This window comes from Aquarana catesbeiana, linkage group LG09 (genome assembly GCF_042186555.1).
Source record: "Aquarana catesbeiana isolate 2022-GZ linkage group LG09, ASM4218655v1, whole genome shotgun sequence".
Taxonomy (NCBI): domain Eukaryota; kingdom Metazoa; phylum Chordata; class Amphibia; order Anura; family Ranidae; genus Aquarana; species Aquarana catesbeiana.
Window position 1 is genome coordinate 125,121,964 of NC_133332.1, and position 12,941 is coordinate 125,134,904.

Below are 12,941 nucleotides of genomic sequence, written 5' to 3' on the forward strand. Positions count from 1 at the left end.
GGGGTGCACGCCCTTCCACTGCAGCAGAAAACATGGAACAGAGAATCTTCGGATCGGCAGCACACCCACACAGAAAGTAAAGTATAAAGTCTTTATTGAAGCATAAATATTAAAAGCACTGGATGGGTACAAGCAGGGGAAATGCAGGTAGGCTGACGCGTTTCACACTATAGAAGTGCTTTGTCAAAACCACTAGTAATACTGTGCTTTACTTTACTTACTACTGACCCCTAAATTCTGCATTATTTACTGCTGCCCCTGAACTCTGCATTTACTATTCCATGTGGACCCCTGAACTCTGCATTATTAATTACTGACCCCTGAACTCTGCATTACCTACTACTGACCCCTGAATGTTGCCTTATTTACTACTGACCCCTAAACTCTACATTACTTATTACCCCTGTACTTGGCATTACTTTCTACTGACCCCTGAACACTTACTACTAACCCTTACTACTGCATTAATTACTACTGACTCCTGTACTCAACGCCCCTCCTCATACTTGACCAGTCCATGGTGGTCCCCAGGGGGCCACAGTGCATCATATATGACATTTCATTGGCCCTATTGCCTGTTTCGCTCAAGTATTGGCATAATTATTTCAGCACACATGTCATATAGAAGTAAATAAACAGGACGGTTGTTGCGTCAGGGCCCAGGAAATTTGCCAGCAGATGGTGAGGACTTGCCAGCAAAGCCATGCTATGGTCCAGTCAGTACAATTCGGGGGAAGGGTGGAATTTGTGAAGGAAATGGTTTTGTCATGGAGGGGGGGTGAAGGATTGTATTGTTTGAAGGGATAGATGTTATTTGAGAGGCACACTGTGATTAATTTAATTTTCAATCTTTTACTCTGTAGATTGCCTACTGCTAACCATTGCATTGTGTGTTAAAAAACACCCGGACCCCTACACTCAGTGTGTTAACCACTCCTTACCCTGGCACTTTGTATATTTCCCATTCTTGAACCCCGCACTCTGTTTGTTATTCAATTTTGACCCAGAGCAAACTAGGCCTAGGTTTATCAAGCCATGCTCCTTTAAGTCAGTCCCACCATTAGCAAACGTTGGTCACACCTAACATTCAACATGGAGAGCTTTGCGTGCCACTATTATGCCCACCCTCTGCTCTGCCCCAATTCCAAAAAAAAAGGGGGTGTGGTGAGTAGAGTGTCCCCGGATTTCACTTTGAAAATCTGGTCACCTTACTAAACAGGGTACCACTCAGTTCCTTAAATTCTCCAGGGTGCTAGACTTAGTCTAGTCTATTTTAAACCAGAGTTCAATTCCTTTGCCTGTAACAGACTCTATTCACCCCCACCTGGCTGGTTTCTCTCACCCTTGAATGCAATGGCTGTAGTTTGGTATAGATAAATACATGAACAAAATTGTTCTAAAATGCTGCAGTTTGTAACACCAGTATAGACAGGTCACAGTTAGAGAAGATTTACTAAAACGGACCAGATTCTGTGTGCACCACTTTTAGTAAACCTACCGCATTGTGTCTGAACCATGGTGTTGCAACGTGAGTGGAGCATGCCTACCCCCCCCCCCCCCAAAAAAAAATGTTTTGATGTCCTTAGATGTAGTGGCTGCATTAGTTTTCTTTGTTTCCTTTACTTTCACCTAGTGATCCAGGCAGTTACAGATTTCCAGTCTTAGAAAGGCTACACTCACTCCTGCACTATATCAAGGTGTGTGTGTGTATATATGTATATATATATATATATATATATATATATATGTAATATAGCCAGAACTAATCAACAGCATTAGCAATCAGTGGAGTGTTAAGCTGGCCATAGAAATTAAATCAACTTTTGTCGAACAGACAAGAAGGAAAACGTTTGTTGATCATCAGCTGTAGCCAACTGGCTGTGGCTGTTGATCAGTGTATTCTGATAGTCAGAATACAATGTCTCCGCCAGGTCGGTGTTAGTATTTCTTCATGTGCTTTGTGTGAATGGAGGAGTCTGTTCATTTGGCTAAAGGGGAAAAAACGACTCAACCAGAGTATATTAGGACAGTCTTTACATACATAGTAACAAATTAAAGCCTAACTCCAACTAACACTTTGAAGGGACACACAGTGACAGTTTTTTTAGCCTGTGAGACAAATGGCTTAACTATATAAGTTAAAGGTAATCGTTGTTAGCACCCCTGTCAGTATTACATGGTTTGTTTCAACCCTCTAACTACCACTTCTGCTAGACTGCTTGATCTTTTAAATAAAGTTGAAACCAACTGACTGCTGTGTTAACTGCTGGCAGACTGTATCATATATGTTGTTTTTTATTTTGCTCATTGTTCCACTTAAAGGTCTATATGAACACGAAAAAAAATATCAAGCTAATTTACATTCAATACAGAACTGATGCCTACAGCAACCATTTTGATTACAATTGCCATTTTTGCTGGTGTAGTAATAAAATATAATGGCAGAAATTTCACTGGTTGCTATAGGCCACACTAATAAGGTTATTTAGTAAATTAGTGCAAAAAGCAACAGCGATGTGCCAAAAGTACCAACCACACAGCAGATATCACTTTATTGTGGTACAAATTTGATGATTAGATATTCTTTACAGTACTTTAGCACATTATTGCTTTTTGCTCTTCCTAATTGTAGCTTGTTTAGTAAGACATTGTAAAGAGCTGTAAGGATTCTCAAAGGACAGCAAATGTATCAATGATAGATCCATCTTGAATGTTTCACCCTATAGTAAACAGAGGTATAATGGGCTTACTTGGGAGTATTTTGCGCCTAATTTTTTTCATTCTTTTAAAGTGTATAAAAAGGCAACCCCTTTTGTTGTTTAGAGTGCTGATCGGGAGCCAGTCAGCCGCTGGTTTTCCAGCATGCATGTCCAACAAAACCTGGCCAAACGGGCTTCTGTCGGACCGGCTGGCATTCACACTGGTTCAATAAAAATCATCTGATGTCGGCCGGCATTTGGCCCATGTGTATGGGGCTTACGGAAGAGTTAAACCATCTGCCAAGTTTTCTTTTTTAGGTTTGTGTCTCCACTGGAAAAATTCACCATATATTTATCCAGGTGATCATTGTCACCAAGACAAAAAGAGAGATCTTCATTTTTTGAGTTGTCTTGAGAACAAGGTGTGAGAAATCTTCCAATGGGGTCACCTGTTCTGGTGGCAGCTGTCTACAATGGGAATTCTTCTCACTTTGTGGAGATTTCTTCTCACTTTTTGTTGTGTCTCAAAGGTTCTGGTTCACACTGATGTGACAAAGGATCCAACTTGTGAGACCCCAAGTCGGATGACGTGAAATTCAATGTGTTCCTATGAGAGCTATCTTACCAGATACTAAACAAGTCTGTCCAACTTTAGAAAAGGTTCCTGTACTAATTTGATCCAACTTTGATATGACTTCAATGCCACAGAGTGTAAAAAGTCACATCAAAGTTGCACTGAAAGTCGGACGACTTTGGAGTGAACCAAACCTAAGACAGGAAGTAAAGGGAATCTCCCTGCGGGATAGAGGAGAAATAATCTGACAGGGGTTTCATTGTGCTGTGAGCAAGCATTTCTTCCTTACCTGGTACCTGGTTAGAATCTCGATAAGGACATTATCTGCATAGAGTTTGCATGTTCTCTCTGTGCTTGCTTGGTTTCTTCCTACACTCCAAAGACATGCTAGAAGGGTAAATCAGCTCCAGTCCAATTTGGCCCTAGTACTGTATGTATGCACGTGAGACAAGAACTTTAGCTCCTTGAGGGCAGGAACTAATGTGAGAGTACAGTATGAAAAGTGCTGCATATATCGTTGGCACTATATAAATACCTGTAATTTATAAATAATATCCAAAACTAAAAAAAAGTTTTGCTATACATACATTTTAATGACTGTACCCACATCCTTCATGTCTAATGAGTGCTTATTGATTTATTTGATCTAAAATAGGGTACTCAAAATATTTTAAAAATCCTTAGAACTAAGGCAAACCTGAGATGACAGAAATATATAGACTGGTGTCTGAAATTGCCAGTTGTCTAGCTATTTCTGGCTCCAATATTTTGATGAACAAACATGCAGTGAGTGATTTTCTAGTAAATTTTTTTCATACCTGTTCTGAGTCAGTTATTTTTCAAATTTTTGATTTGCCATGATACCTGGCAACCAGCATTTTCAGGAGTGCTCCACAATGACAACCTACATGCCCTCAGTACAGGTTTTCCTTATTAAAACAGGGCAAGGTGCAATACATACCTACTACAGTATAGTGCTATAACCCATCATAACCAATCAGAAATAATCACTTAACTTATCTGACTGCAGTAATCTAAAATTAAATTGTCTGCTAAGGGCAACAGCACTAGTTTATTCAATAGGCGTGTACAACTCTAAAGTGTATTTATTTTTATTTTTTAATCTTACTAGACATAACATAAATCAATCCAAACCTTTATTGTGCCTGAAAGAAAAGATAAAAATACACAGAAAAAAAGCAATCTCCTTTCAGATGCACAGTTCATTTGCATGCAATTTATTCATGTCCAGCGTGCATTACAAAAACATTCTTTTCTTGCTTTTTTGGCGCTAACGCTAAACTTTCAATTATTACAGCAAGTGCAAAAGCCTTATGGAGAGGAAGGAGGGGGTCGTTTGATTAAAAGTGCCATTCTTGAAAACGGTGCATTGCTTCAAATTTTTTGGAAAAGAACATGAGGGAAAATGCTGTTTTTAATAGCAAGCAAATTTAGCAGCCAAAAGGGCAGTATGATGATGCAGACTGCATGGATAAAAACAGTTAGGTCTGAAGGGGAAAAGCCAAGCCATTGCTTGTTATCTTTCAATAGGTTTTCGGTATAATGCGTATACATGCTTAATATCATACAGTGTCCCTTGGTAGACTGTATAAGACACTAACAGGCAAGCAGGGGGACATGATATGAAGCGCATTATGTTCCCCATGTCATTCTTGACACAGGCCGGGGAATGTACAGCACGAGATAGGGACACGAACAGTATAAAAAAAAAAAAAAGGAAGGGAAAAAAACGAACATAACATGGATCCATAGTGCACAAACCTTCCGGCTCTGTGTTTTCTTTATGGTGCACTTGCTTCAGAGGGCAGCAGAAGATTTCGTGACATTTAGCACGAAAGGGGGACTCTTTTTTCTTTAAATCCGCTGACTGGATGGAATCTTGCCGTAACATAATGTACTCCTGTGTGCCAGGGGGGGCGTCATCCAGAACTGTGGTTACCACATAACAAAATGAACTGGAGTTAGAGCTCAATATGACAATCTAGTCACTTCTTAGAAGAAAAAAAGTGCTACGTTATTTCCAGTGAAAACATCAACCTTGACAAGTGATAAAGAGAAGAGGGGTGCAAGGGCCTGGAAAAATTACCACTTTATGTAATGGAACTATAAGAGGAGTTTTTTGCACTGTCTATGAGTGCCTTATTGCAAAGTGCTCATGTTACACATTTGTTATACATTAACAAATAAGAGCTGAAATCCGATTGGACACTATGGGCGGCAAATACTTTTTAGGGTTTTTGACAACATAGGAAGCCACAGTGGGGCTTATTAATCAAAGTGTTTGAAATAAAAATTGCCTGTTGTCCAAAGTAACCATCAAGTTTTGTCCTTTTATTCTCCCAAAGAAGATTGGAAAATAAAGAGGAGATTCTGGCTGGTTGTTGTGGGCAATGCAGTTCTTATTTTAGACCCTTTGGTAAATGAGGCCTAATATATTTCACTTCAGCGACTTATTCATGTAATCCTCAAAATAGTTCAGCACTATATACTATGTGTATATGTAGAGCATACCTGTCACCTACAACAGCACAGAGACCTGCCATTTTGTGACCCTAACATGTATTCAGATTACCTTTTAACAGCGATTTTGGAAGTGTACTTGGCAATTTTGAAAGGTTTTCAACACCTATTAATTGAAATATTATAATATGAGGAGTTTATTGGTCTACAACAATCTGCTTTACATCATTTTGATAATTTCCCAGTTTCCAGAAGCTTTTCAACTGGCATTTTGATGGTTTCAATTGATCTCCACAACAAGTGGTGATGAAGTAAATGCTTGAAACTGTTAAAGATTTGAAATAGTTGGTGACAGATTATTATAGCCAAAAGCCAATGGAAAGCTTGCAAACTGCCACAAACCTTCCTCGTGTATACGCTCTGAAAAAGGGGATTGGTTGTCAATATAATTATTTGGAAAGAGAGTGTTTTTTTCCCAGAAAACTTATGAATTGTCAGCTTAAGTGACATTCGAAAAGCAGCTAATAATGGTGGTGGTTTGTAGATGGCATCCCCGAGGTGTACTGTAATGGTAATCTTTTTGTGGGCCTCACTAAATCCATTCTGCTAAAAAAGAATGATTGGGCCAAGTTATCAAATGTGTTTAAAAAGGACTCTGTTACCTGTAAAAAGGTTTTTAAAAGGTGTCATTTCAGAAGATGAATCATACTTACCTTTCTAGCAGGTGGTTACCCCATTTTACTTGAAGAGCTATGGCCACCAAAGGATCTTCATCATACGACATGCTTCTGGGTATGTTGGATGCCTGGTCTCCTGCCACACTCTGTCGTTCTTCCTACTGGCTACCATTTTACTGTAGGAAACAGTAATGCTATGGCAACCAGTGGGAGGAACACAGTGGGGTTGATTTACTAAAACTGGAGAGTGCAACATCTGGTGCAGCTGTGCATGGTAGCTAATCAGCTTCTAAGCTCAGCTTGTTCAATTAAGCTTTGACAAAAAAAAATGGAAGCTTTAGTAAATCAACCCCAGTGTGACACCAGGTACCTGTCAGGTGTCACAAGATGATGTATACTGATCAATGTAAGTGGCTCATCCTATTGCAAAATCCTTGGATGCTAACCTAGCTCATTGCACTTTAGCAAATCAGTCAGAAAATAAAATGAATTACCACACTCCTGGCTGTAGCAATTTTTCCTGTAGACAGCAAGAAGGGCCACTGTCATGTTTTGGCAAGAAAAAGCTCAAAACATGTCAGATATAACCCCTGCTGAAATCTGATACGAGAAAAGTGGCTGCAGCCTAGAGTGCAGTGATTCACACCTACAAGTGTGTTGGAAGATGAAGATTCTTTAATGGTCATCACACATCAGAAAGGTAAATATGAGCCATCTTTTTTTGCAGGGCATATGTTGCATTAAAAAAAATTCAGGCAACAGAGTCACTTTAAAGCAGACTTAAAGGCTAAGTTCACCTTCGTTCCCCTTTTTCTTTTTTTTTTTTTCCAAAGTCCAGCTCCCCTATGTACCAATATAGCATTAACATACTTCTTTTGCAAAAATAAAACAGCTTTCCATTTATTCTACACACGCTTACCTCACTCTCTTCAAGGCTTTTCAAAAACTCTTCTCCGTTACTTCTGCCCTACTTCCTGAACAGACTTTAGGTAAGCACACAGGAAGGAGTTGACCATCTGATCTCATTAGCACACACCCTGCATCATCCACCCTCAGCTGGTCAACTCCTTCTTGTGTCATGACCTAAAGTCTCACCAGGAAGTAAGGCAGAAGACAGACAATAATAAAAGACAAGAATAAGACAGATAAGAAGAGATAAAATAAGCGCATGTAGAATAAATGAAAAGCTGTTTTATTTTTGCAAAAGAAGTACATTAATGCTATATTGGTACATAGGGGAGCTGGAAAAGTGAACAAAGGTAAACTTAGTCTTTTAAGGTAAAAAAAAAATACTGAAGGAGGCTATCTATTGAAACTGTCATTACAAAAAAACCCTCCTGACTAACTACCTACCTCTGCCTTGGGGACAGGCCCCTTGGCTACTAACTCACAAAAAGACCAGCCTGAAGATTTTGACTGGCGGCAGCTACCTGAACAACAAATTAGTGCCTCTGATTCACACAAATCCAATCCTTTGCAATGGCTAAAGCCTAGTACACATGGGCTGAATGCCGGGCAGCATCGGCTGGTTCAATAGAAACTACCCTGACATTCAGCCTGTGTGTACTGCAGTCGGCTGCTCCTAAACTGTCAGTTTTTTTTTTTTCAACCTGCTTTGTTAAATGAAAAAAAAAAACAATACTAGCATGTACTAGGCTTAAGAGAGAAATCCAGAAGTTAGGTAGTGACCACTGGTCCCCTTCCATGACAGAGATAAGTGTCTGGAGTGGTTGGAGAGACTCTCATCTATATAAATTATTATTTGTATTTTCCTAGCAGATGGCTGGCCCAGTTTTGAAACAGGTGACAGGTATCTTAGAAGGCTTTATTATGTAAGTTAGTTAAATAGACTGTATCTATAGTATACAGATATAATATATATAATATATTTTATCTATCATTAAAATATTTTGCCTTGCGAAAGTGGGAATTTCCCAGCCCAGAAAGAAAATGTGATTCATTAAATGTTGTGCTTATCATACCACCTGTCCATTTTAAAATATGACAGGTACTTCTCTCAGGGACATGAGTAAAATATTTTTAGAACTATTAATAACTGCATCAGGAGAGAAAGTAAACAACATAAATAATTTGAATAAAATGTAATAAGCATGCACTTAAAACAGAAACATTAAAATTAAATTAACTTAACATGGCGTGAACAACAATAAGTACGGTAAATAAATTAGCCAACTCTAATATAATCATGCAAAATGGTAACAGTGTTCAAACAGGTATCTGAGTGCTGCTATTAACAATGGAGGGAACCAATAACTTCTTTAATAAAACCCTGTCTTTTTTCATCCAAAAGCAGAGATAACAAATATACCTGGCAAATATTAGTACAGTAAGAAGAATTGTAGAATCTACATCCTACATCTAGCTTTTTTTTGTTTCTCAAAAGCACAGAATAAGTACACTAGATTGAAGTCACCACAGCAAAACGCTTAACGTATATTTTGATCACATTTCATAGTAATAGTAGCTATAACACAATAATAATAATAAAAATAATCAGGTTTGGCAGATTAACATAAAATTCAGGACTAGGTTAATTCTATTTCAGAATCAAAAGGAAATATTACACCTTTTGGGTCCTAAAAATCTAGCTATGGTATTAATATTACTGAAGTGCATTATCCTTGGATACTTCTCAAAGCTATTTCTGTGCTGCTGGGCATCCTTTGGTTACAGATGAGGACTACATTCTAGGCTTTTTTTTCTGTCCAAGTTAACACTAGCCCCTCCTCCCCCTTCCCTGGTCCTGAACCCCAAACTCACAGTCCAGAACTCAGGAGAGATTCTGGCATTAAATGGTTAAAGTGGAACTAAACCCTTCTATCCTTTACAGCCAAGGAAGCAACCATCGTAGCTCTTTTTGATCTGCAGTTGCTATGGTGCTGTACACAGGATCAGCTCTGACACCAGCCATTTGATGACAGTTGAGAGCTGACATAAGCACACTGGCAAACTGTGTCAGTTATCAGCTTGAATGTAACTGTTTTGGAAAACAGTTACATTGGTGGGTTTAGTTCCACAGTGGCAGGGTTTGGTTTAGCATAGAGAGGTGGAGTGGTTTTATGCCATTTGGAGAGACAACAAAATGCAAGTATAACATAACAATTCAACAGAATTATTCACTTATCTAATTTAAGGATCTAACCCAATAGCATATTTTTATTTTCATTTCTATTTTTACTGCCAACAGCAAAGAACACTTATGAAAATCTAATAGCAACTGTATAATTCACATTTGTTAAAAGGATAGCGATTATTATTGTCATTACACTAGTGTTACATTTCCAAAATCACTCCATCCATAAACTTAAACAGCTCTATTCCAAGCATATTTTAAAATAAGCACAAAGTTGCCCAAATTACATCATCTCATCCTAGTCCCAGTAACAATGGCCAATGCTTTCATCGGAATACCGCAATGTACATATTCTGTGAAATATTCTATACACAATTAGTCATAATCTGCCAAAGCCAGCCACAAATCTTATTTATAAAAATAACCAGAAGATTTGGCTGCTGGAGAGAGCAGACACGAAGACAGTTTGCAGCCAAAGTCTGTAGGTGATATTATGTCTAGCAGAGAGAGAATAAATTAATGAAACAACCACGCTGCTGAAGGAAAGCTGGGAACTGCGCACTGCTATTTGCAGACATGGCCAATGCTTTCATGCTCAGATTCTCTTCAGATTTTTTGTTAAACTAACATAGAATACTACACTAATTTTATGGTACACAAATATTTTCATTGTTCCATGGTTAACTTTCACTTATGGAAACATTACATACAAGTATTATCAGTTTTATTACCTTTTTGGTACTATTAGTTTTTTATCAAACAAGAAACCTCTGAAGATCAGTTCCAAGGAAAATATACCAAACAAAGCTTTTCATTCGAATCTAAGCAGTGCGCATATAGTGGCGATATATGTAATATAAAAGAGCCATATAGAGCAGGTGAAGAAATGAGGTCTTGAGAACTGTTTTGGGATCCAAACTGACCTCTTTATCAAGGAGGAGCTTTCTGTGCATAATATTAAACTAGTACGTTTATATATATAATCTAATGCATTAAGAATGCTTTGGTTTATACCTGTTATTCATACAGTCTTTTTTGCTTACACATTGGCCATAAACTGTTCAATGCAGAGCCAAATTATTCAGAAGAAAATCTGGTGGGTGTCCAGGTGGCCCAGCTACAACCTTTATGCTCTATAGAAACCTTTCTCAACATTTTCATCCCACAGAAACCCCTTAAAATAAGTTTTAGGTTTTGGGGAACCCTTACTAAATCCAATTCATTGGGGGTCAATGGGAAAATGCCCCTTACACTGGTGTTCAGGAGGAAGAATGCTACCCCTACATTGATGGTCACTTCTGAACAGGCCAAATTTTGATTCATGTATGGCCAGCTTTAACCCTTGCCTGGGGTTACATTCTATCTTATTCTATCTATGGTTCAATGGTCGTTATCACTTATATATTTCTTATATGTGTGCACTTATAATGATAATATAAGCATACATAGTGGGTGCACTGATTTAATTAATAAATATTGCATTGTCATTCAGTTAAACTGCCAAGGACCACAAGTTGGAAATAGGACGGTAAAAGTCTGACAGGCAGGATTTAGCTAGTTGGCTGCAAGTGCATTTTTAAAAAAAAAACAAATTGTATTTTAACAAAGAGTGACAACAATATTAAACCCATACCAGCCCAAAACAAGTAGATATGCTACTGCTAATTAAACATTTGCTGCAAGAAAGCAACCCAGAACTATACATTCCTTATAAAATGTCCATAATATTCACATGTATTACACAGGGTTGTGTTATTCCTTGTAGTGTATAAACAACAGTGTAAAACACAGACCATTTATTTACTTTAGCGCAAGTCAAAAGCAGATGTATTTACTTTTTTTGACATCATAGTAGAGATTTTTTGATAATGTTAAGTAATTAATATCACCCTTTTCGAAATGTGATATATTTCACAGGTCTCACATCTTGCCCCAAACACAAACAATGACAGTGTCACTTGTCCACATACAAATTGCAGAAGCATTTCTAGTATGCTTCATACACTGTTAAAAACAAATATAATTTAATTTCAATTGAATGATCAGGGACATTGTAGGCAGATGTTTGTGTATTGATAATTGATGATAGTAGATTATAGCTATTTTGCACAACTTTTGAGTTTTATCAGGAAAAAATAAAACCTTGGAATACAAAACACAAATATTGGCTTTATAATGTCATATTTGGTGTTGCTTTGCTTTGTTTCAAACATAGAGGGCGCCAGCTGTTCATTTTTACCAACATGTTAACTAATGGAAATACTCCAGAATCAGTATCTTATAAATAAACTTCTGACACCAAACTCACCAAGATTTTAAAAAAAATTAGAACAGATGTAATTCAAACAGCTTTATAAAAAAATAATCACCCCTTCCTACAAACTCCCATTTGTACCCTAGATAGTTATGTCACAGCTGCCAAAATATACTAAAAAGGCTGCTGAAGACATCATCACGGCTGTATTATATGCACTGTAAAATTTATTTTATTCAGCAGGAAGTATAGAAAGTTTTAAAAGACTCTTGGATGGGCATCGTAGCGAAAACAATATACAGGGAAATGGGTAATCATTTTTATACACACACCTACACAACCTTACCAACTATGTAACTATGTATTGGTGATATTACAGTCAGCATGCAGGTAAAGCCCAAGTTCAGACAAAAAAAATTAGCATAAGGGACATACTATTACTTACTATTAATCCAATGTGTCCCTTGTTCTGCTGACACCTGCATTCCTTGAAATCACTATCCTCTGACCCCTTCCCATCCCCCTATAATATTTTGGGGTGGCAGAGGTTATTAGAACTGAGAGAGCTGTGGCAGGCACTTATCAAGTGTGCCCAACTATGCCCGCCCTTTCAGCCCAGCTCCTCCATTCATAGAAGTTGTACTACATCTTCTATGAGAGAAACATGAATGGAGAGCAGGTGTGTGATTGAAAGGTCCGCCCCTTCCATTCATAGATCACATTCAATTCATACAAGCTGTAATACCAGCTTCTATGAATGGAGGAGCTGGGCAGAAAGTGAAGACATAGTCAGGCCCTCTTTATAGTCCCTTGTGCCAGCAGCACAAGGGGCACATCCAAATTAAATTCATGTCCCTTGTGTTGATTTTTTCTTTTTTTTTTTACTAAAAACTTAGGCTTTAAAGAAGTGGTTGCTGCTGGTATTTAACTGTAGTTACCTAAAACTTCCCCAGGACCCATTTTGCCCTTTAGTACTTTTTGACATTTGCTCCAAAGTATACAAAGCTGACAATAATAAATAAAATCAGTCTTGTGGAAATTATTTAGAAAACGTTGTTATATAAGGGTTTACTCATCAAGATCTGGGAATATTTAAAAGTGCTAAAAGTGACATGTAAGCTACCACTGCTCTCTTTCCTGTGTCTTCGAATGCCAGTTGCCT

General features: G+C 37.9%; 1 protein-coding gene across 6 annotated transcripts in view; it reads right to left on the reverse strand.

The window, feature by feature from the left end:
- The window catches only part of FGF13 (fibroblast growth factor 13), a 577,206-nt gene that overhangs the window by 262,698 nt on the left and 301,567 nt on the right, over positions 1 to 12,941 (reverse strand). For 5 of the 6 annotated variants that reach the window (XM_073599240.1, XM_073599239.1, XM_073599244.1 and 2 more), the window contains one exon: positions 5,056 to 5,223. The exons of the other annotated variant lie outside the window; for it this stretch is intronic. In XM_073599240.1, coding sequence (XP_073455341.1) covers positions 5,056 to 5,223 — 168 coding nt within the window. The remainder of the gene's footprint in view (positions 1 to 5,055; positions 5,224 to 12,941) is intronic. 6 annotated transcript variants of the gene reach the window in all.